This window comes from Carassius gibelio, chromosome B9 (assembly GCF_023724105.1).
Source record: "Carassius gibelio isolate Cgi1373 ecotype wild population from Czech Republic chromosome B9, carGib1.2-hapl.c, whole genome shotgun sequence".
Taxonomy (NCBI): domain Eukaryota; kingdom Metazoa; phylum Chordata; class Actinopteri; order Cypriniformes; family Cyprinidae; genus Carassius; species Carassius gibelio.
Window position 1 is genome coordinate 10,303,600 of NC_068404.1, and position 21,293 is coordinate 10,324,892.

The 21,293-nt window shown below is 40.4% G+C and overlaps 1 protein-coding gene across 3 annotated transcripts in view; it reads left to right on the top strand.

Moving 5' to 3' along the window:
- Positions 1-21,293, top strand: part of nrp2b (neuropilin 2b) — a 71,270-nt gene that overhangs the window by 42,347 nt on the left and 7,630 nt on the right. For all 3 annotated transcript variants that reach the window (XM_052565585.1, XM_052565586.1, XM_052565584.1), the window contains exons 8-15: positions 2,604-2,748; positions 4,405-4,754; positions 6,169-6,313; positions 15,303-15,380; positions 16,333-16,476; positions 18,563-18,828; positions 18,936-19,032; positions 20,503-20,535. In XM_052565585.1, coding sequence (XP_052421545.1) covers positions 2,604-2,748; positions 4,405-4,754; positions 6,169-6,313; positions 15,303-15,380; positions 16,333-16,476; positions 18,563-18,828; positions 18,936-19,032; positions 20,503-20,535 — 1,258 coding nt within the window. The remainder of the gene's footprint in view (positions 1-2,603; positions 2,749-4,404; positions 4,755-6,168; positions 6,314-15,302; positions 15,381-16,332; positions 16,477-18,562; positions 18,829-18,935; positions 19,033-20,502; positions 20,536-21,293) is intronic.

Genomic DNA, 21,293 nt, shown 5'->3' on the forward strand with positions numbered 1-21,293 from the left:
GTGGCCTTGTGTCAGTAGACAGCAGGGTTGACAGCAGTTCTCCTGTTTCGGTGTGTGGGATCTGTCATTACTAGCACCTGTGTGTCTGTCAACACAACACCAGTCAGGGGCCATTGTAGCCCAGGGATGCAAAGAAAGCATTAGCAGGTGCTCATGTGTGTGTGGGATAGACGGAAGGAAATAATAAAGGTATAGCTTTATATCGCTAATACATGTTTGGCTAGAAGCAGTATCTGACTCTGCCACCTCTATAGATCGACCGCTGCTGTCAGAGACCGGGACTTTGTCATTTCTGTCATTCCTCTTGTTTCCCCTTTGCCTTTGTCTTAGAGGGCCAGTGGGAAATCACCGTTCTTCAGCTTCATCTCAGCCTGCTCCCTAAAGTCCTCACAGTAATTGGACTTCTCAATCCTGTTATGCCTTTTAGTTTTTTTTCTGTGCTTTTTGATGATTTTGGCATCTTCATGGTTAACACTCTCCTCTTTGAGCTTGGAACTTCATCCGTAATGACCAGAGGGCCTTCTGTTCTAAATCCCATGTGATATACATCTGTTCAACTGTTATAAGAGTCTCATGGCTCCTAGTTTCCTGCTGGTTTGGATTAAACAAGTTGGCCAGGGGGAGACGCCCAGTCCATGGGCAACAGTGAATAAAAACATTCGTAAATTATTGATATTTTGCTAAGAGAATCTAAGAAATTAGTAAGTGTTTGATAATGTGTTTTGAGTCGGATTAGCGTTTATGTCAATAGAAATAACCATATATCCATTGATTTAGTTAAATATCAACCACATTTCTTCATTTGATGCAAGTCTAAGGATTTTATTTGCCCAATAAAAACTATGAGTCTCAAAAGTGATAGAACACCTCTGAAATAAAATAGAAATGTTGCCTTGCCAACTAAGTTAAATATATGTAAAAAAATAAAATAAAATAAATAATGGAAAATAAGAAGTAGCAAAGTTACTAAAACTGAAATTTAATTAAATAGTAATTAAAGTTAAATAGAAAAGCTAATAAACCTATAAAAGCATATAAATAATACAAAAATAACACTGCCAAGAGTACAGTTTCGGAAAGAATACAGTTTGAAATATTTCAAAAGCTTCTTGATGTATTTTTTTTCTTTTCTCTCAGAAGTGCTGGGTGTGTGTTCGTTTATATCAGTGAATCGTGAGAAATAGGACTCTCCCACACACTAAAGAAGTGATATATTACACACTTCTTACCCCCAGTTGTCACACACACACACATACACACCACTTGGCTCTTACATACTATGCTGTGGTGAAAAACTTCACAGGCAGTGGAGGGGCAAGGTCACACACTCCATCATTAGGTCATTAAACAAAAGCAGATTTCTGTGATGCATGTCTGAATCTTCCTCCTGACAACAGCTTTACACACTCTTTACACACTTTTTTCCCAAGGTTTCATTTGCCTTCTGTTTTAGCCCCTCCTCCAATTTGAAATGGAAAAATACTTTTTTTATTTGCATGATTGTTATACAAACAAATAAACAAATAATAATAATAATAGCAATACTCTTGGTTACTGTATTAAATTCAATATTGTGGTTGAAACTTTCTCAGTGTTAATATTTTAATAGTATTATACATATTGGCACATATAAATGTTTCACATACCAACAAGTGGCAGGTAGATTTGTAGTAATCTGAGAGTTATGATTAAATGTGTGAAAAATTTAACCATTTTCCAGGTCTCTTTTAACTAACCATATGCACACTGATTAATGACCACAGGTCTTCAGTTCATAATTTTCTTCTTTTATTCTATGATATATTGGGGCAATTTACCATTTACCAAATGTCAGAAGGTTTTTTTCTTTTAATTTTTCGAACCCGTCTTTAATCTCTTTCTTCACTCTCCGAACGAGTCGGCCTAGCACAGACCTGACCCGGGCCGGCTGGCCCGGATGTTATTGGATCCTGAGACGGGTCAGGTCCTTAGGGTCCAGGCTTTGTTTCTGTGTGTGCAATGAAGCAGGACTCTCCCTCTTCTAGTCTTTCCTTCTTCCTCTCTCTGGAGACAAAGACCCTGACCGAGGCTAGTGTCTCTGAGGAGGGAGGAGAGATGGAGACTTGCTATCAAAGCTTGTCATCTTGTCCATGCCCACCATCCTGAGATGCAGTGGCTGAGGCACATGGCATTTTTCTTTGATACCCTGACCTGGGAGCTGCCTGCTGAAATACTAATGATCCATCTGACATACTGATGTAAACAATGACAACACCCAAAAGCATGTGGTTGCATCAGATTCAATGTCTTTATGTGACAACATTTAATCCCATAGAGTGACATCTGATTCTCTCACTGTCTTAACTCATTCTGGAGGAAACAGCGTTTCATGTTTGAATTTACGATGCGAACATTGGCGTCTGTGTGTGTATTCAGTGGTGTGTGTTTTAACAGCGATTAAAGTCACAATCTCACTTGACCCCAGTAAAGAAGCTCTTACTGTGCGAGAGTTTGTGCTTGTTTGTGTAGTTGGTTTGTTTTTGAAATGAGTGGCCTCAGCAAAACTACCTCCAGGATAGTCATAAATCTCCCCTTTCTCTCTCTCTCTCTCTCTGTCTCCTTAGGTTTTCCATGCGAATGTAGACCCCTCAGAGGTGGTCCTGAACCGGATTCCCCAGCCTGTCTTAGCTCGGTTTGTCCGCATCCGACCTCAGGCATGGAAGAATGGAATCGCATTGCGCTTCGAACTTTATGGCTGTCAAATCACGGGTCAGTAAAACTCTCACCACACTATTCTAAATGTTTCACTAGCCCTTAAGGGAGCTGATTTGTGGTTCTTAACTTTTAGATATAAAATAATAAAATATTGAGAAAAAGACAAACTTAAAATGTTGGATCTTCTGAAAATTTAAGAAAAAGTTGGGTGTTTGAAGTACTGTTCCAGAATAAAAATTTCCAGATAATTTACTCACCCCCATGTCATCCAAGATGTTCATGTCTCTTCATGATGACCAATCATTTTGGTAGATAAGACCCTTATCCCTCAGCTTGGATCATTTAGAGCCCTTTGAAGCTGCATTGAACCTGCAATTTGGACTTTCAACCCATTGGGTCCTATTGAAGTCCACTATATGGAGAAAAATTCTAAAATGTTTTCCTCAAAAACCTTATCTTCTCTACTGAAGAAAGAAACATGAACATCTTGGATGACATGGAGTTGAGTAAATTATCTGGAAGTAAGCTAATCCTTTAATTGGTTGTTTGATAGAAAGGTAGATAGAAATGAGATTTTAATATTTACCTATTTATATCTTTATTTATGTCTATAATATCTAAACAAGTAGATATAGATCTATAAGGTAAGTTTCCCTGTTTCATGTGAACTTTCAAACGCAGCAGGCCCACAGATACTGCATGTGACAAATATTGTTCCAGACGCCCACTGTGTCCCTGTCAAGTGAACTCAGATGTGTATTTATCAGAGCTCTTTAGGGTCCTGATTGAGTTTGGCTATTTATGGAGATGGGGAGATAGAAGTCACCTAATTCTGTTAGCATGTCCTGCAGCAGATGAAGGAGGTGAGCTGCTTTTGCACTGATGTTATCAGAGACATCACACTCCATCATTACGCTATTAAACAGCGATTCGCTCCTATTTTCGTCGACACTGAGAAGGAAAAATGCGCTTTTAGAGACAGGGTCTTTTTCAGCACTGACACAAACGACGCACGGCACGGCACTGGCCTCCATATTAGACCTGCTGCAGTCCCGCGGGGGCCGTTGTCCCTCGGGCATCCAGCCCAGAACAAGCTGCTTTCAGTGAGGCGTGTCGCAGCCCTTCCTGTCTTTTCCGTGAAAGAGTGATGTTCGGCCCGCGGGATATCCAGCAGAGCCAAGCCCATAAAGATGCCCATGAAGCCATCGATCACGTTTGCACAGTTAGCCTCGTTCTGTGTTTTACTGCTCTTTCTGTGGGAGTGTGGGTGTACCTCTGGGTTTGATTCAACTGAGATTGTTAGGATGGGCTTGAACCAGATGCCCCAGCCTGTTTTCCTGTTCTTTTGTTCCATGTTTAAGCCACAGGCCAAAATCAATCATTTATTTCTGGTACCTTTTGTATCTGTGCCGGCTGAGCCAGAGAATGGCTGTTTTGGGCTGAGTGGGTTTGCTTTCAACTCTGTAGAGGTGAGCCTAGAAAAACTGGAACACAAAATTCTTCCTGTAATAAATCCTACACACAAACACCCACTCTGGGGGGGGGGGGTGTACACATAAAAACACACCCACACATGCTCTGTTTATTTATTATTTACTCCTAAGGCCTCTCTCATGACATAACAACATGAAACATTGATCTCTCCAGTCTTAAAATGTCAATTCCTCTTTGCCTCACCATAACTCATCTGCTTGTCCATCCTCCTCTCAGATGCTCCATGCTCCGAGATGCAGGGAATGCTCTCTGGTCTCCTGCCAGACTCCCAGATCTCTGCCTCCTCCATGAGGGACATCCACGGGGCAACAGGTGCAGCCCGGCTGGTGGCCAGCCGCTCAGGGTGGTTCCCCAGTCCCACGCAGCCCGTGGCTGGTGAAGAATGGCTGCAGGTGGACCTAGGAGTCCCTAAAACTATACGGGGCATCATTACACAAGGAGCACGTGGGGTGGATGGCAGTACCAGCGCGGAGAACCGGGCCTTCGTGCGGAAGTATAAACTTTCCCATAGTTTGAACGGGAAAGACTGGAGCTACATTATCGACCCCAAAACCAATCTTCCAAAGGTGAGAATGATGCAGGACTTATTGAATGCTGCTAGGAAAAAACACAACAATCAAACAAAGTTTTTAATTTAAAGGAAAATTATTTTATTTTACTTTTCTGCTTCCAAACCAAGGTCTCCTTAGCCTGACTACGGCAGACTTCGTGCTTCCGCTCAATTTCAGTTCGCTTCTGTACTCAGTCTGAGAAAGCAAACCATCTCCCAGTTTTCCTCCGGCTCCCAAACATCCGGCCAATCAACGAACAGAGGGCGGGCTGAGAGCCGTGATGTAGACGCTAAGCGCCGAATTTAGGATTGTAGTTTAGGTTAGGGAAATCAAAAACGATCGATGATTGCAATTCGCTCTGTTGTGGAGAATATTCCCGGCATTTGCCTACTGAAGCCCGAACAAGAGGAGTGTTTGTGTCACATTTTGAACGGAGGTGATATTGTGGACCTACTTGCGACAGGTTTTGGGAAAAGTTTCATTTATCAACTGTTGATGATTGTCAGCGATAAACTGGGAAGGCCAAAGTCCGGCAAGGCAATAATTGTGATTGTGTCCCCCTTGGTTGCTGATGGAGGATCAGGTTAGGGAGGAGGCGAATCTCGCTCAATGGTTCTGTTTTTGCAGCATTCCTGTGTTTACAGTGGAAGTTTGAGGTGGCTGAGCCGGCGCATGACACACGTCATAACCAAACATTATGTGATTGGTTTACGGGTAACCAATGATTTTAAACTTCAGACAACCCCCCCCCCCCCCCCCATGAGAAAGTAAACTCTTGTCACGAAGCGAAGCAGCAGAGTTCTGTATTACCAGGCTAAAGTCTCCTAATGAGTTGAAAATTAAAGAGTTACAGTGGTAATTGGCTGTACTTAGATTCTAGCTGCTTCAGTCTGTTTCTGGTTATCTAATTGATAATCTAGGTAAACCTTCTTTTGGCCTGGTCTTGATCTTTTGTAAAAAGCCAGTAAAGCCAATTAGACCACCTTGAACCAGTAAAAACCCAGCCTAACCATCTAAAGCATAATATTTAATGTTTTTGCTAGCAGAGAAGTACTGAACGTAAGAATACTGGAGTTGAATGAGGTTAATTAGTTAATCATGCAAATTTAAATATCGTGGGTCGTTGAAAGGGCTACAGTAATGAATAGTTCACCAGAATCAGATTATTAGCAGACTCATTTAATTCTTTCCTGCTCATCTCAGCGACTCAGCATTTCACTTCTAGATTCACAATCTTCCACTCTGAGAGCAGAATTCAATTATGCTGCAAGCTTTGATAACATTCCAGCGAAATCATCCACAGTTGTGTTAATTAAAACCTGAGCTGCCGAGCTGCATCAGAGACTCGGAAATACAGAGAATATGCAGTAGCTTTCTTCCCTCAATCACACAGCTGAGCTAAACTGCTTTTGTGATTCTGCTCCTCCAGATTTTTGAGGGTAACACACACTACGACACCCCAGAGATCCGTCGCTTTGAGGAGATTGTGGCCCAGTTTATCCGAGTGTATCCAGAGAGGTGGTCTCCCGCCGGCATCGGAATGAGACTGGAGATACTGGGTTGTGACTTGCCAGGTAAGACCCGTGTGTGTTTCCTTTTATTTTGTTTTTTGTTTTGATTTGTAAATTTTCACATATTTTTACTCTGTGACTTTAGGCATGGCACAAAGTAGATTTATAATGATTACGATAAACAATTAATCCGCTGAGTAATAAAAGTTCATTAGCCTAGCTGTAGGCTGTTTAAATTGCCTGTAGCAACTTCATATTAATATATAATGCAAATCATGGGCAGTCACAGATGTGTGTATTCATTGGCTACTGGCAGCAAGTTCAATGAGGCTCATAGCATACAGATTATCAAACTTAATTAAAAATAAACATGACACCCCCAGCTATAGCACTGGAAAGAAGTGGAGCAGTCCTACAGCCTCTCTGTCACTTCCATCTTTACTCTCTGTCCCCGATGTCCTTCATATCCCCTCCTCTTAAATCTTTTACCTGTCACAGCATGACGATCAGCCAAAAGGACATACGGCTGCTCCCTCTGGACCTGGCCTGGGCTTTATAAAGTGGCAGGCCGAGGGGCAGTAATCGATGGGCTGTCTTCATGGCTCTGTGTCTGCAAGAGCGCCGGGGGCGAAGGGGCATTAGAGGAACTGCTAGAAAAGACAATGTGGGTGGAGGCCAGGGGAAGCCTCAGGGCTCAGTGCCCAGGTTTATTAGCATGGCAGGACTGCAGGAGGAGGAAGGCATGATGAAAAGTCAGACAGAGAGCCGGTGCTTGCTCAGGGTTAGTTGGTGGCACTTTGCAGGCAGAAGATGATATCTGGGATGAAAGATTCATGTGTCATTGATGGAGCTTGGTGCGATACTGGCACAGGTTTACGGAGCCTGTGGGCCATAAATGATTGAGAGCAAAAGATCAAGAGAGAGAAAGAGTATAATCAAAGCGGATGAAAGAAATAAGGGAGGGATCAAAGCCAGTGAGTTAATGAGTGACGAAAAATGGACTGACGGTTGATTGTGTTTGTGTACACACGGTTATGTTTGCGTGAGGGAATTCGATGACAGTGCGGTGAGGCTCCACAACGTACAACTGCGCACCAGATGTTCAAGACACAGGGGGCTCAATCTACCCCACTCACTGCTGAAACTACAGCCCCAGTTCCTAATCTCCACAGTAAATCTAATCACATACAGATCCCGAGATACACAAACACACTTGTGTGTTATATATACTTGCATGTGGCTTTGAATTGTGTGTATTTTTCTTTCATACTTTCTTTGTTTCTGCCCGTACGCACCAAATTATGGCTGTTTCATTTCCTACCATCTGTTAGGCACATCCACAGTGATCACTAACAGTACCGGTCCTCAAAGGAGCCGTTTGACAACAAAAAACATACAGGCCTGAGGTTTGAGTGAGATCGTTCTAATTCGGCTCTCTAAAGCAAACTCGACTTTTGTAAATTGTGGTTGGTTGCAGCTGTGGTGTGAGGGCGAGTGAAGCAAGGTTTGAGTGTTTTGTTTTATGTTTATTTTTATTTTTATTATTATTATTAATTTGTTTTGTTTTTGGTTTATGTTTTGTTTTTACTTTTGTAAATTGTGGTTGTTTGCTGATATGATGTGAGGGTGAGTGACAGAGTTTGTTTTATTTTGTTTTTACTTTTGTGAATTGTGGCTGTTTGCAGTTATGGTGTGAGGATAAGTGAACAAGGGTTTTGTTTTGTTTTGTTTTTATACTATGGCTTTGGGCATGACAAAACGGATTAATAATAATCAATAAATTCATAAAGGCTAATGCATGTAACAATATATGCGATCAAAATATATTGCACAGGTGTGTATTCATTGGCTATTAGCACCATCCTCTCTCAAGGCAGATTTTACGGTCAGAATTATCAGTTTTAATAAAAAATGAACCCAACGCCTCCAGCTACAGCAGTTATATACACTAACATATGACTTTGAACCGTTTTTGTTTTGTACTTTGTTTCCACCCGTTCACATAAAATTATGGCTGTTTAAATTCCTACCATCTGTTATGCACATCCAACGGTACCAGTCCTCAAAGGAGCCATTTAACAATAAAAGACACACAGACCTACTTTGAAGACCTTAACCGTGTTTCCACTGTCGAGCTTAAAGCGGGCGTGCTAGTGCGTGCCAGGGCCAGTTGCGTTTCCACTGTCACTTCCGGGGCTTGTTCGTGCCTTGTCAGCCACATTTTTTTGGCCCGATGAAAACCTTGGGCCAAAGCGGGCCAGCTGGGGCTAGTGGACTGGTTCTGAACAAAGGCGCAGTTTCTCCGTCTATGGAGAGTGTCAGCCGTGGATCATTTCAGAAAGATAACAGCTTTAACACCAGTAGTATAAAATACTTTTTAAAATAAGTTGAGATCAAAACTCTCTCTTAGTCAGCAGTGAGTGATTGAAATAACTTGATCCGATGTGGATTATGATCGTCATACAAGGCAGAAATATTTAAAAGCGATGCAAAAGCCTATGCACGATAAATATTAACGTTACCATAGTAAACATGGTAAATGCAACCACTTAGAGAAATCAGACCTCAGCTTCTTATTCACTATCACAATTGTGTTTTTATTTAGTAACATATTTTATCTGTCATAAGTCTCGTTTCGAGAGTTTAGCTCCACGTTGCCTATCATAATTTATTTATTTTTTGCTCGGGAGCTTTTATAAAAATAGAGAGATTATCATTCATTCTAAATGTGACTACAAATAAACAGAAACGGACTCGACTGAATAAGCAGGCTATTTTTTATAAGCGTTTAAAATAAAGAAATAAAATGCAAATAAATATATTTCTGTTTGATTTAATTTTGAGTCCTGATAAATTAATTCATTATGATCAATGTGTCACTTATTCTATAGTAAAACATTGATGCTTTTGAATTTGAATGTATAACTAGGCATGCAAACACACGGCCACTTTTATCATGTTCGTTTTGTGATCGCGCATGTTCCAGTGACTTATTTCTTAGTTTTCTGATAACTCTTTGTTGGTGAAATTTTGAGGTTGCATGACATTGTTCTAAGAGGCGTGTAAAGGGCGTGTTTTAGTGACATGCAGCGGTGCTTCAAGCTCCACTGTGGAAACCCTGCGCTATTCTGGCCTCGGTGCTACTGGCCCGGGGCTATGAGCCCCGCTCGGCCCGTTTTAAGCCCTGGCTCGCACTGGCCCGACAGTGGAAATATGGCTCTTGTTTGAATGAGTCCTTATTCAGTTTTCTAAAGCATACTGTACTTTGGTAAATTGTGGTTGTTTGCAGCTGGGGCGCAAGGGTGAGTGACGCAGGGGCCGGGGCTGTTGTTGTTCTGATTTTGAGCGGCCGTGGGGATTCATGGAGAGAGAGACGTTAAATATTCACAGGGCTACATCAGTCTCACTCCCCTGCACAGAGATGTTTACGCCAATCACACACATCTGCAACTGCGTTCATATTTGTATACTGCCCGAACACACACAAACACACATTTAATTTCTCTGGATTCTGAGCGGTACTGTATAATAACCGTATGACTGTAAAAGTGACCATTGTCCCCAAGCAAACAATTTCTCTCGTATCATAATAGTCTCTTTCTTCTTACATGCAAAAAAATAGACTCAAATCAATATTTAATGTCCATTTATTTGGTAAACAGTCATGTAATAAGCAGGATGTACTCCATGTCTTGGTTCTGATCACCCTGACATCCTTTATTTAATGATAATGACCATTTAACTGTGCATTACACTTGTCAAACTGAAATCATATATTTTTAAATATAGTATAGCTATGCTAGTAGTATATAGGATATAGTATGCTCCTATATAGTGCACAAATACACATGAACTAAGGTCCTGTATTCCTGGCGTTATTCTGAGCTGTGGCTAAGCTTCAATTTTGTCCCAAAAATCCCATCACTCTCCCGAAGGAAGGAAATTTAGAGTGAGGGACACGAGGAGAGAAATAATGAATTGATGAATAAATAAACAGAGGCGTGGCAGACAGACCTTGTGAGAGCAAGAGCGTGAAAGGCACACAGAGGGACTTTAGATATTTCAATCAGGCACCCATCTCTATTATTCATTACTGGACTCACGTCAAGCCAGAGGTTCCTGTCTCTGGGCGAACAGAGAGTGAGAGAGGGGTAGAAAGAGTGAGGACAGTGACCTCTGCTGGGTGCAACATGTCTCAAAATTGCAGGAGCTGCAGAGATACATCTTTACCATAGCATGCCACCCTTGAGACTGCCCAGATCAGGCTAAGGGGAGGTTCTGAGATTCACGAGCACAGGGTTACTGCAGTTTAATCAGTCGAAGGAATGATGTAGAGAAGTAGTGAGTTAAAGTCTGTTACCAAAAGTTCCTATAAGGTAAAGATGGACCACTCATACAAATATGGAATAATGGAAGAAATCACAACGCTAATTACAGCACCTATAAAAATGGAAGTCCTGTCTTTCAGTTTTTAATTTTTTACTTGAACCAGCCAGGAAAATAGCTGTTTCAGTATGAATTGAGCTAATAAATCAAAATTTATGATGCCATTGTGGTGATTTTATTAAAGATTTAAAATATGGTTTGAAAATCCGGACAGACTTTACTATTCAAGTATGTAAGAGCTGTATTTTATGCCTGTTACTTAGACATAAAATAGCTGGCAAGGGCCAAGATGGTCAATGAGTGAGCTGACTTGCATTAAAAGCACTTGAGTTTTGAGTCTCAGTTCTGCTCTGACCTATTCCCCACACATGGTACTAACTTAAACAACCATGACCATAACATAAATCCATGGGTGAACAAGGATGCCACACACCTGAAAGAGAAAGAACTAGATCTCAGCATGTGCAGTGCTCACTGATCACTCTCAGATGTGTGGGCGGAGCCTGTGGCTGTCCATCACAGGAACTGTGGGTGTGGTTTAGGACACAATGTTCCTTGCCTGGGCAGCTGTGAATGTGATGGAAAATTGTTTCCACTTCTTCTCATCTTTGACAAGGAGAGTGTAATCACTTCTCTCTGCTCTCTGGCTCAACTTCATTCTCTCGCCAAATCCGAGGCTCTCCCTCACCATCTTTCACTGCTATCTCTCTATCGGGATGGATGCATGTGAGCTGAAGGACAGCAGCTTCTCTTGTCTAGTTGAATTGGCTCTTTGAAGTTATCAACCACATGTTTCTATTTAGTGTAGTCAATCTACACAACACATGTTTGCACACAGGCATTTACCCACAAAGCCCATATGTCATTCTTCATATCCTCCCAATGTAAATATTTAGGTTGATCTCTGCTCCTCCCCTCCTCTTTTTCCATACAGCACGCCTTCCCAGTTTTCCTTATATAATACATGTCTGTTTCTTCTGCTTACACCCCATTGATGGTTATGTTTAGGAGTGGACCATTATACCTATGTTGTTTTGTTTTTCGTACATATCGAAACGAATACATATAAATACAATCATAAAAATATAAATGAATTCATATGAAAACCCATAAAATAGACAATATAGACATGAATTCAGAAGGTTTATGATTGGATATCTGGTGCTAAATAACCCACCATAGCGTTTTAGCCAGGGTTAGGTGCAGTGTATAACTTTAAAAACAGTTTTAAAGATGATCCTTCTTCATTTTGTAACTGTATTGTCTTATATTTGAAATGGTTGTATTCACTCACCATCGAGCCAGTCGAAGATTGGTTTTATAAATCGCCACTGTTGTTTTCGAAGCAGGGCTCTCTGAGGACATCTGATGAGAATATGAACACTCTGAGCCTGAATATTTCTATGCATGTGAAGCATATTTGATATCCATCACCTGGAGATGATTTGTTGGTTTAACTGAGCTCGCGAGGAAAGTCCTTATCAGAGGCCAAGCAAACAGGCCTGTCTGAACTCAGTGTGCGTCTGTGCGTTTGTATTTGGGGAATTTACTAGCTCAGAGATAACACGATAAACCTTCTGTTAATTTCTGTGCTCAAAAGACACAGAGACAAAAGCTTTAATTAGTTTGAAAACGGCTTTGTTTTTTTAATTCTGGAGGCCAAAAGTTGAAAATGTTTAATTAGATTGCATATGAATAAGCATCCAGGTTTGTGTGTGTGTGTGTGTGTGTTTGGGCATGTTTTTGTGACATATCAGGACACAACTCTGTATAATGAGATGGGTATGACACAGGTATTACAAGGAGAAGGGTGACTTATGAGGACATAACCCATGTCCCCATTTTTCAAAACGCTTATAAATCATACAGAATGACTGTTTTTGATAAAGTAAAAATGCACAAAGTTTCCTGTGAGGGTTAGGGTTAGGTTTAGGGTTGGTCAAGGGCCAAAGAATAAACAGTTTTGTACAGTAGAAAAACCATTACGCCTATGGGATGTCCCCACTTTTCACAAAAAAAAACGTGTGTGTGTGTTTACTATTTCATTTAATGTGTTGTGACTTGTACACATTGTTTAAAGTACACTCACATCAGCTTTTGATGATCACTTTTACTGTTCCTGATCCGATCTGACTCCTGTTCTCTGTTTGTTACCCCACACAATCTCCCAAACGCACATCAGTCTGTTTTCCCTTGTAATGCAATGTCTGCTCAAGATCTCAGTCAGGCGCTGAAGTACATCAGGTCCGCCTGCCAGGGGCATAGATTTACTCCAAGGCTTTCTACATAATTGAACATTTTTTCCGTCTTGCTATGAAAACGCTGAGTCAGAGATTGCTGAGGCTCAGCGGGGCCCATGAGAGAGGAACCAGGGCTGACTCTGTTCTGTGCCCTGAATCCAGAGGTTAAAAACAGGGTAATCTTTCAGGGTGAGGAGGAGTGACCCCAAAACTAGACCTTACTTGTAAATAGCTGATCGGCCTTTGAGATTTGGAAACATTTCATGGCCTTAATGTGTTATCAGGCTGTGGAGGAAATCTCAGGCGACGCCCAGAGAGTTCTGGGATCCAGATCAATTGGCTGCGTCAATAGAGCTTTGGAGCATATTGGAAATCTATTGCCATTTCTTGCTCTGATCCATTGCTTGAGCTTTAGGCAGGAGAAATATTTCACATAGAGTGAATAGAAATGAGTGTCATTTGAAGAGAATTATCAGGTGTTCATCTTAAAATTTTCGTGAATAATATTGAAAATGGTTAAAGATCAAAAGATAAAAGCAGCTGTTTGATCAGCCTCTGATACTGTGATACTTTGCTCATCCTGTTAACAAGGGAAGCTTGCACTACTGTTCAAATGGTCATTATTAATGTTTTTTTGTTTTGTTTTTTTCAAATAAATGTATACTTTTATATTCCTGTCGCTCAGTGGTAGAGTATCGCATTAGCAGCGCAAAAGGTAGTGGGATCAATTCCCAGGGAACAAACATACTGAAAAAATCTATAGCCTGAATGCACTATAAGTCAGTTTGAATAAAAGTATCTGCTAAATACATAAATGTAAATGCTTTTATTTAACAAGAATGCATTTAAATGATCAAAAATGACAGTAAAGGGATATAATGTTACAAAGATTTCAAATGCTGTTCTTTTAAACTTTATATTTATCAAAGGATCCTGAAAAAAAAAATCATGGTTTCTGCAAAAACAATAAGTAGCACAACTGTTTTCTGTTTCTTGAGCAGCAAATCAGAATATAAGGATGATTTTTGAAGGATCATGTGACACTGAAGCATGTTGCTGAAAGTTCAGCTTTGCATCACAGAAATAAATTATATTGCAAAATTTAAATTGCAATATTATATCTCAAATATAAACTTATTTACTGTATTTCTAATAAAATAAATGCAGTCTTGGTGAGTCTTACTAATCCCAAACACTGGAACGGTGGTGTACATTAGGCAGGACAGGATTGTCTCATTGATTTAACACATGTGAGACTAAAGCATGAAAGGTGCGTTAGGTGAGTGAGAGAGAGAGAGAGAGAGAGAGAGAGAGAGCTCAGTTCTTAGATATCCAGGACTTGCTGGGAGGTTAATTGCATTTGTAAAGGGCAGAAAATTAATAGAGTTTAATGTCAGAAGCAGCCAGCTGGTGCATCCCTTTCATGTACACACACGCTTATAGAAATTAATAACATATTAATATTACAGTAGGCCTCTCCTTTTCATGTTGTGCTAAAGTGTCTACATGATTAGTGTTATGCCACTCACGTATTTGCCAATTAAGCATGGAATTGTTAAGAGTAATGACATTAATGACTTTAAGAGCTGACAATCATTACTCATTTACGCCTCGTTGTCTCTAAATCTTCATTCGCTCGATCCCCCGCGGGGAACGAAGAGAGATGCAACGGCTGATTTAACATTTTCTGTCATAACAAATTATCACTGCAGAAACCACGCAAGACCACTTTTGCAATCGCAGACACTGAAGTTTTTGTTGCCGTCTGGCTTGTGTTGTTTTGGCTAAAACACAACATTAATTGTGGAGATGTGGAGAGAAAGAAGAGAAATAGGGCTAAAGGAGTGATCTTTGTTGTTGTATGAAAACTAAAGTCAGCGATAGAGAGTGTCAGTGGAGGAAACCTCTTTAAATGTTTTGCGACTCATGGAAAATAGCTGTGGTAACAGTGGTTTCACATTTAAAGTCATTGTGGGTAACTGGTACAGTAACAGCAGTGGTCCGAGGTGTAACGGCAGTGCTGATGGACCGTTTATTTTACAGAATATACTTTCTCTCTCTCAATTAACGCATTTCACAGTAAATAGTTCTCAGATGCTCATAAGTTTTCTCAAGTTGTGGTTTTGTAATATTTCTCTTACTGTAAACGCACAATGTGTGCATGTGGTGCATTGCACATTTTTAATTGTCTCAGTCTGTTTGACGTGTTGTCTGGTGGTTGTGGCCACTTTTTGGAGGACAGATGCTGGTGTGCATGCTTGCCTGTGTGTGATTATCTGTCATTTCATATCTGAGGAGTGTTTGCCTGTGTGTTTGTTGTACTGGTACAAGGATCTTTTTTTAGAGTGCCTAATATGTTTTTCCAGTCCCCAGTAAGTGTTTCATTTCTAATATGTGCTTCTTTTTTTTTTTTTACTTTCTTTTAGAGTCTACCACCATTCCTGACACTGCAACACCTACCCTCCCGCCTCACGAGGGGACAAGTAGTGCCCACAGGACACCAGGTAATCAAACAGAGCACCTTACCAGAATATATTACTGTACTGAATGAGATCAGATCCCATTACAGAGTGGAAATCAATAAATTCAATCTTATCTATGTGTATCATGAATACTTAGAAACTTACTGACATGAAATGAGAATATCAGGTAGAGCATGTCTTTCTTTGTGTTAAATAAGCACGCATTTCAGTATATCACACATGCACACATACACTTTTATTTACAGTAGTCTGCAATGTAATTGCAGCCTTGCTTTTCCCAGAGCTCTAATAACAGATTGCCGCCCCTCCTTTGTACACACTTATGTGTTGATGGGTAGAGGCTCACAGCATGAATGCTAACATTATGCTAACTAGCATAGCAGCATGTCTTTGGATGGATGGCTGACGGAGGCCCGCTAAATGCTGAAGCACAGCACTCCATGTAGACGAGGCTGTGCTGGAGTCTGACGGTGTCTGCATGTTAACACAGCGCCAGCAGCAGCAGTCAGTGCATATACTGTACAGCGAGACAAGAATCTGTGCATAGTGACTGAAATAGCAATCTTTCAAATACAGCGAGACTGTAAACTTGAAACTGGTGAAACTGGAATCTGTCATACACTCTCAAACTGCAATCTGCCACGTACAGTGAGATACGAATCTGTAAAGATGCAGCAAGACAGGAATCTGTGTATGAAAAATTAGACAAATCTCTACATATATAATATATAAAATACATATTATATTTTAGATATAAAAAGTACAAAATACATTTATAATATTACTATATAGGCTTTACATCAAGATAGTTTTACAACAGTACAGTCAGTTGTGCAGTTAGACAAATGTCTGTAGATTTCACGAGGCACATACAGTATGTGTGTGTTATGGGAGAGCCTACAGCAGGGTCAGAGGTCATAGAAAATGACTATAATCTTGTTTGCTCTCTCTTTCTCTTTCTGTCTCTCCCCAGCTCCCACCACTCTCTCGTCTCTGGGTGGTCTGTGTGACTTTGAGCACAGTATGTGTGGATGGACCCATGACCCCATGTCCGATCTGAAGTGGTCTCTGTATAGTTCCTCTAGTCCTAGCCTGGACCTGACAGTGGGATCTGACAGTAAGTCCATCTCAATAAAAGATATTGCATAGCCTAAAACAAACTAACAAATCTTTACACCAATCTCTTCAAACATAAACACTGGGAATTATGGGATAGCATTGGGAACATTGAGAAGACAAGGGTGCTTGTTTAATAAGAATAATTGAGGAAATAAACATGAACAGGAAAAAAAGTTTAGTGCTGTATGGTGACCGCACTGCACAAAAGACCTTCCTTTACCCTTGTCCTCTTTACTAGCACATATACAAAAGCACAAGCGCTCACCTCTCATATTCCATCCATCAATCTCATTACTGGGGTGTAATTAATGTGATAGTTGAAATCTGGGAATAGTATCTGTCACTCTCTCAGTCCATCCTTGTTCCTCCTCTGGGAGTTCATTCCTCTCTTCATATCCTTGGGCTTATCAGACCTTTATCAACCCCGCTTTAAAAAAATTGGCAGTGTTTCACTAATTCTGAGCACAAACACAAATGTACAGTTCTCCGTGTCCCCCATGCTTTCTTGGAGCACTCTTCCTTGTGAGGCTGTTAAAACAATCTTTGCTGTTTTCCACATGTCAGGGTTTAAAGAGAGACCCAGGAGTCAAAAGGAAAGAATCATCTCCTGTTTAAACCATTCCCAAACTAAGAGCAGCCCCAAGCTTGAGACCTTCTCTTGTGTTTCTTCCCTCTTTTGCACCAGGGGTGTCACTTCACATTCCTCACCTTCTCCAAACAAACTGTGTAGATCCCTTAATGCAAAAAAAAAAAAAAAAAAAAAAAAACCTCTAGGTACTCAAGATCGATTTCACATGTTGTTGGGGTCTGAAATGTGTCTGAATCCAATTCATAACACAAGTACACAATGCATTCCCAACATTGCTGGAAGTAGTGCTTTAGTACAGCAGTAAAAGTCCTTCAGGTCAAAGGGTTTAGGTTTGTATAAAGTCACATTGTGAGATCTAAAATCACAATTGCAAGATTAAAAGTCTCAATTGTAAGTTACAAATTCGAGGCATAGATTTTTTAATGCATACTTGTGGGGTACGTTTCTGGCTTCACTTCCCAGCATCCCTGGACAAAAGCTGCTCAACTCATTCACTTTATAGCACAGCTCACTCCAATAAAACATCACCGTAAGCTGTGTAGATCCTATGGCTCCTGGAACAGCACTCCAGAGTGTTCATACCCCAGTGTTTTAACCAGGAAACAGAAATCCAGAAAGGGTTAATACACAGTCAGCCTAATTAACTCTAGGTGTATAAGGTTCCATTTAAAAACAATAATCCCAGAAGTACCTTTCCCTGCCCTCGGGTTACTTCACTGGCACATCAACCTAAGCTAAGCAGTCTCCAAGCTATAGTGAACTTTCTCTGTAAAAGGGTAACTAATTATTTTTTTTATATGTATACCCAAGATCAAACAGAGGAAGTTCTTATGCATTAATTAAATGCACAATCTATTTAGGCATCTCATACAGGAGGACCAGCGACAGCCTAATTTGATCTCTGATTTCAGTGCTGTATTTTCAATAAATTTGGGATGAGAAATGTGTCAAAGTAGGGCGAACGGAAAGAAATGACTATGCATCAGTGGAAGGTGGGAGATAGCTGAGGCAGCGTGGGTAATGATGATAATTTTTGGTGCCATGCTGTCCAGTCCGATCACTCACAAAGTGTTTCCCAGCCTCCTCTCTGATCATCGCTTTCCGCTCTTCCTCTCTTCTCCCATTCAATTTCCTTCCGCTGTACTGAGATGTCTACATTGGGATATGACAGAGATTGTGGTCTAAAGACTCTTTCATCATCAGAGGGGATGTGCTTTTATGTCGGAGCTGATTTTCTACTTCCACTAAAAAACAAAACCAGATCAATTTTTTATCATTTTGGAAACGCAAAACCACACAGGATGTTCAATGCTGTGTAACAGTGAGAAAGAAACAGAAAAAGGGAGAATTAAAAATTATCTCACAGTGATTCACTAAGTAGGACATGTTCCTGGATCCACATCCTGGTTAGGGTTGGAGAGTTAGGAACCTGTTTCTATGTTCCAGGACAAACTAAAGATGCATAATGTCATCACTTGTCTCTTTCTTTTTACAGATTTTGGAAACTTCCTGTATGTGGAGTCAAGTCCTAAGTCAGAGCCCCAGCGTGCACGGTTAATGAGCCCGTCTGTGGGACCTGAGCGCCGCCCCGTCTGTCTGCTCTTCTACTACCAGCTGCAGGGTGAAGGGCAGGACAGCCTCCGTGTGCTGCTCCGGGACGATGACCAGGAGGAGACGCTGCTCTGGGCACTGAAAGGAGATCAGGGGCCCATGTGGAGGGAAGGCCGCACCATCCTGCCTCAGTCCCCTAAAGAATATCAGGTGTGACAGTTTATATATCGATAGAAATACAGGATGAACTGACAGCAGTAACACTGCTGATCTGAATGTAGTGTTTAATTCTCTTTCTTTTCTTTTTAATTTGTAAGGTTGTCATCGAGGGTTTCTTTGAGCGTAGCAGTCAAGGACACATCTGGGTCGACAACATCCATATGAGCTCCAGCATCGAGCTTGAGCAGTGTACACGTAAGTATTAACATCTGTGTCTTTCTTTGTCTCGCTGTCTTTCTCTCTTTCAACAGTCATCCACCATATTGGTCACCAGGGACCAAAATCAACACCTGCCAAGCACCAAATACAAGTAAAACACGAGTATATATATATTATAAATCTGAAGAAAAAAAAACATAAGATGGATATGTAGTTTTATTTATATGTTTAAATATTTTTTTGTTAAAAATATTGAAATTATACTTTTTTTTGGCAGGTAAAATATATTTATAGATTTTAAGGTGGAAAAAAAATATAATTTTTCTAAATTTACCCAGTATTGGCAGACAGTTTAAAAAAAAAAAAAATTCTGAATGTCTTAAAACAATCCATTCTGCTTTCCATGCCCACCCTATCCTTGCCATTCAAGTCCAAGAAAAAAATAATCACACAGAAAGTGTTTTTCAAGTGCTCGGCTCACGCAAAAAGCTGAAAACTAGGCCATACTCACCCTGTGGGCTCGATCCCAATCTATGTTTCATTAGTTTCTTTTCCTTCTTCTTTCTTATTTGTAAACAGAGCTTTCCCGAGCCATGCCAGGGAATAACCAGGCAGGCCTGCTCTCGACGGTGTAGCTTTTCACAAACAGACATTAATGTCGAACAAAGCTCTTCGCTACACGACCAGTCACTAACAATGCTGTGAAGGTTATTTACTGAGCAAAACATTGCTGTTCCCTCTGAGAACTTGTGACTTATTATATTTAAACTATGATCGGCAAAAACAGGATTAGTTATAAATCAAAATTGATGTGAGCTGTCATACACACTTTCATTCAGTTGCTCACGTACACACTTCCGCCACAGGCCCCCAGCTTTGGGACTGCTCTTATTAATTAAAGCTGTTCGATGTGTATGCGCCAGCCCTGCGTCGCTGCCAAATCTGTCCCCTGTCTCTCTGCAGAGTTCCTTTTTGAAGCGAATGCATTCCAAACATTCTGAACTGGCATTCTGAGCGTGTGTGTGTGTGTGTGTGTGCACAGCATAGTTTGCCAAAATGAAACACAGCCTAATCCCATTTTCTTCCCTTCTTTATTTTTACTGTTTCTCCTTAACCTGTGTTTGTCATTTCTGAACCCTCTACTACACGAAAAAATCTATGATGAGCTAAAGTGTTATGTTTAAAAAATGGACATATGTAGTCAAGGAAATTATAATGAATATCATGCAGGAAATGTTCCTACATGATAGACATCACTCAAATAGGTTTCTTGAGATATCAGGATATATTTAGAAAGTTGTAAAGTAGGATTTTGGAGAGTAAGTGAAATGGTTAACATCGTTTACAGCACCTCAGAATTATTCAAAGTAATTTATTCATATGATATTAATCATACTCAGTCACATGTGTCAGAATTCCATCTTCACCGTTGTTATTTATGTGAATATATTTCATTTGTGCCAGTTCTTTAACTAATCATTCTTTTTTCTCTCTCTCTCATTTCAGAACCCTTCGCTGCATTCCCCCCTGAAATGACTGGTGAGTTTTCTGGCATATTGTCATTTCCTGTGCCAATGTTTGTGCTTCCTGCTTGTTGCCTAGCAGCTTGCTTCACCTGAAGGGCTTTTGTTGAGCTTCACACCAGCAGCACAAAGGGATTCTGTAAATTCTGTTTCCAGTCCCACAACAAAGTTAAAATGAAGTGTGATTTAGCGCCGGTGCAGTTTGTGTGTTTATGTGTGCATTTTAATGACGTTGGTGCCTTAATGTCAAATCATTGCTGTCATGTTTACTGTCCTCACCATCATTACTGTCATATGGATATTTGGAGCATGGGCTGTATCCCAGCATGCATCTGTAGCCCCACATCACATGCTGTGTTATATGGTCTCGGTGTCATGCCTAAACATCATCAAATGTGGCCGTAGATTCATTTGGCATCACCCCTTGAGATTTCAATATGATTTCTCACCTAATTCTATAATAATAATAATATTAATATTTATTTTTATTGCATCTTGAATAACTACAGTAAATTGCAATTCAAGTTGTTTACAGGTCAGAATATAAAATACAAAAAATAGACATCACCTGTCTGTTTTTTCCTATGGAATTTTAAGGAACTTCTGAGACAAGGTTGATACTTTACTGAGAACTCTTTTAACTCTTATCGTTCCACTGGGGTGACAAATTTTAAACTTACCAATAAAAAAATAAATTCTTGAAGTCACTATGCTAACAATTTTAAAACCCCAAACTCTGCATTGGTGGTGTGTTTGAGCTGCTGTGCTGCTATG